The 3,837-nt window shown below is 37.6% G+C and overlaps 1 protein-coding gene across 1 annotated transcript; it reads left to right on the top strand.

Annotated features, from left to right (window-relative positions):
• The first annotated feature begins 765 nt into the window (after positions 1 to 765).
• On the top strand, positions 766 to 2,021 carry LOC122817967 (uncharacterized). The gene is made up of 2 exons (XM_044091389.2): positions 766 to 899; positions 966 to 2,021. The coding sequence occupies exon 2, from the start codon at positions 1,047 to 1,049 to the stop codon at positions 2,019 to 2,021; it is 975 nt and encodes a 324-aa protein (XP_043947324.2). The 5' UTR covers positions 766 to 899; positions 966 to 1,046.
• Positions 2,022 to 3,837: the final 1,816 nt, after the last annotated feature.

The raw sequence follows: 3,837 nt of genomic DNA, 5'->3' as shown, positions 1-3,837 counted from the left end.
TGAAGGAGACGTTTCCGTTATCCGGCTGGTTCCGACTTATATACTACCTGCAATAGAAAGAAGACTTTTTGGGAAAATTTCAGCCCGATAGCTTTAAAACTGAGAATCGGACTACTCTAGCATATAGATGTCAAAAAAAAGTTCTTTCCTGATTTTTATTTCATTTTTTATATAGGTTTGAAAATCTTGTTCTTCTTTTTTTGCTAATTTCCATATTGCCTTTGCTTCCATTTGGCAATCCGACGGTCTTTTATCTGGATATCGCAGCTTGTATGATTTAAACAACCATTGAAATAGTTCACAGTTTGTTACAATTTCACAGATTACGGTTAATTCCATAACTTTACAACGAACAGCTGATTTTCGGCATACACATAATAGAATATGTATATCGACTTAATTATTGAGTTGCATTCGTTACTTATTGACGAAGTAATCGGCACGAAACCAATTTTTCAATTAATACATTTAGCATCAAAATGTTTATAAAATGATTACGTAATCATTGTTCAAGATCCCTCCCTCCAAGTGTAGCAGGATTACTTACGACGTAGTAATGTATGTATGTATGTGTAGGTTATTGTATTCCTTCTAGATCAGTCAAGTAAGTTCTAAGAATAAGTTGTTGTTGTTGTACGATGCCGCTCACTGTTCTCTAACTCTCTCTTTCAATCTCATCGCTCTCACGCTCCCTCAGTGAATCGGGGGTTGATGCGGATCGTGAGCTGAGAGCGATAGCAGTTGATCGCCGACCGTGATCCTGAACAGACCAAATTAAATTAAATAAAAGAAAAGACTCGAAGTCATATTTGTGTTGGTGTTTAACTTCAGGGGAATACGTTATAGCCCTACAAAATCAGAAGTGGGCCGATCACGAGCCAATTAATTACAAACCAAAGGTAAATAAAATGGAATTAAATAACGCTTCGATCGAACAATTAAAAAGGTGGTTGAGTGTGTTGAAGCTATCAACAACCGGAACGAAAAAGGAATTGATCTTACGGTTAAATAAAGTACCAAAGGAAGTTCGTGGAAAAGTTGATGAAATGGCGAAACAAAAAGGAGATGAAGACGACGAAATTTTCGAAGACGGCGGCGGAATTTTCCAGAAAGAAGGCGGCGGCAAAGGTAATGGCAAAGACGGAGACAAAAGTAATGGCAAAGACGGCGGCATTCAGAGCTACGACGAAGAAGACGGCGAAAAAAGTAAAGGCGAAGACGGCGGCATTGGGAATTACAGCGAAGAAGACGGCGAAACTAACGGCGAAGATGGTGAAGCGAGTGACGAAGTGGCTGGCAGCATTCTCAGAATTAGAGGCAAACGGAGCAACGAAAAAGGCGGCGAACAAAACGAAGACGGTGGAAGGAACGACAATTACGCAGAAGCCGACATGCACAACCAGGCTGGAGACCAGTCTAGAAACGCAAGAAGCAGCGAACGTAAAGCGGTGGCGGAAAATTTTAACGAGAGCATCGACGTCTCGTTGGGCATGGCAGCACAGGTGTTGAGTGAGTTTTCTGGCGAGTCGTGTGCCCGCAAATGGACTACTCAATTTCAAAATATCTCGACCATTTACGGAATAAAAGAAAAATTTGTAAAGATGCTAATGTTGAGCAAAATAAAGGGAAAAGCTTATGAGTGGCTGCACGCAGATGCAGACCGCGTGTTGCTACCGTTGGATGACCTAATGGCAGAGCTGATCTCAACGTTTAGGGGAAAATCATCGAAGATGGAGATACGACGCAAATTCGAAGGGCGCAAATGGAAAAATAGCGAAAGTTTCGGGAGTTATGTCGACGATAAGATAATGCTTGCTCAGGGCATTAATATTGATGCAGATGAAATGTTGAGCTGCATCATCGAAGGTATCCCCAATCAAGGGCTACGCAATCAGGCGCATATTCAATGCTTTGTGGATGTTGGGCACATAAAGAGGGCGTTTGCGGATGTAAACTTGCCAAAGCTATATGGAGTTGGCAGGACGAAAAATACTATGTTATGTTTTGAAAAATTTAAATAAAGTACATTTTAATTTTATTGTTGTGGCAAATGAATCTATGAGTCATGATGTCATCTTGGGACGAGATTTTATGGATGCTTGTAGTCTAAATTTGAACCTTGACGCTTTGAAAATGGTTACAGTTGAGAATATTGAAAATCCTTCTGATGTTAGTGATGAAAAGCAGATAGTTAGCGATGATGTCAGTGATGAAAAGCAGATAGTTAGCGATGATGTTAGTGATGAAAAGCAAATAATTGGTGATGTTGTTAGTAATGTTAGGAATAAAAATACAAATTTTAGCGATGTTAATTATGGAACTAGGGACAGCAGGGAAACAAATAAAGAAAATTTTAGTAAAATCAGAGATGAAGAAGAAGCTATGAATAAAAATTATATTGAGCCGGAAATAAATCTAGTGGAAAAGGAATTATTTAATATAAATTTAACGGAATGAAGTGTAGAATACAAAGTTGGTGATAATGTGAATTATAATGTTAGGTGTCAGTTTGTTACGATGGTAGAGAGTTGTTATATAAATAAAGAAAGGCCAAAGGAACCGGAGGTTAGATGCGAAATGAAATTGAGATTAGAAGATTCAAAACCATTCAGTTGTTCGCCCAGACGTTTAGCTTACACAGAGAAAGAAAAATTACAGGTGATATTAGACGAATACTTAAGTGAAGGAATTATAAGGCCGACTGAATCTGAGAATGCATCTTCGATAGTGTTAGTTAAAAAGAAGTCAGGCGACTTACGACTATGTATAGATTACCGAAAGCTTAACACGACTATGGTGAAAGATAATTATCCGTTACCTTTAATTGACGATTTATTAGATACATTAGTAAATAAATCAATATTTTCGAAATTACATTTAAAGCATGGCTACTTTCATGTGTTTGTGGATAGTGAATCGATAAAATATACCTCATTTATGACGCCTTTAGGACAATTTGAGTTTATGCGGATGCCAATGGGGCTAAAGAATGCACCAGCGGTATTTCAACGATTTATCAATAATTGTTTGCAGACTTGATAAGGGATGGTAAGGCAGTTATATACATGGACGATATCATGATTGCGAGTAAAGAAATGCAAGAACATTGAAGTGTTCTTAGAGAAGTTTTTGATCGATTAGCAAGGAATATACTAGAATTAAGAATGCACAAGTGTGAGTTTCTACAAGCAAGTGTGCAATACTTAGGATTTTTGGTAACTAGCAAAGGAATACAGGCTTACGACAAAGAAAAAGAAGCTGTTCGAGATTTTCCCGTTCCAGACAAAGTACACTATGTAAGAAGCTTTCTGGGCTTGTGTTCGTATTTTAGAAGTTTCATTTAAGATTTTTCGATGATCGCTGAACCTCTATATAAATTGTTAAAAAAGGATAAAGAATTTGTATTTGAAAAATGGAATTGCAATGTTTTGAAATGCTTAAGAAAAAGTTGGTGGAAGCTCCAGTGTTAGGATTATATTATTACAAGGACGAGGCAGAATTGCACACAGACGCCAGCGCACAAGGTTTTGGGGCAGTTTTGCTGCAAAGAAAAGAGGATAAAAAGCTTCATCCTATATTTTATTTTTCAAAAGCAACAACAAAGGACGAAGCAAAGTATCATAGTTTTGAACTGGAAACGTTAGCAATAATTTACGCTCTTAGAAGATTTAGAATTTATGTGCAGGGCACACGATTTAGAATAGTCACAGATTGTAACTCACTGACGTTGACGTTAAATAGAATTGAGTTAAGCTCCCGAATTAGTCCACAAATCGGAAAAACTTATGCAACACGTTGACGCGTTAAGTAGAAATACAAACATAATGGTGGTTAAAA

The sequence above is a fragment of the Drosophila biarmipes genome, unplaced genomic scaffold (genome assembly GCF_025231255.1).
Source record: "Drosophila biarmipes strain raj3 unplaced genomic scaffold, RU_DBia_V1.1 ptg000015l, whole genome shotgun sequence".
NCBI lineage: Eukaryota > Metazoa > Arthropoda > Insecta > Diptera > Drosophilidae > Drosophila > Drosophila biarmipes.
Note: the sequence above shows the minus strand (reverse complement) of the source record. Positions and strands in the feature narration are given on the sequence as shown.

Excerpts from the sequence above, each read along its gene's own strand:
- LOC122817967 (XM_044091389.2), top strand. The coding sequence starts at position 1,047 with ATGGCGAAACAAAAAGGAGATGAAGACGACGAAATTTTCGAAGACGGC.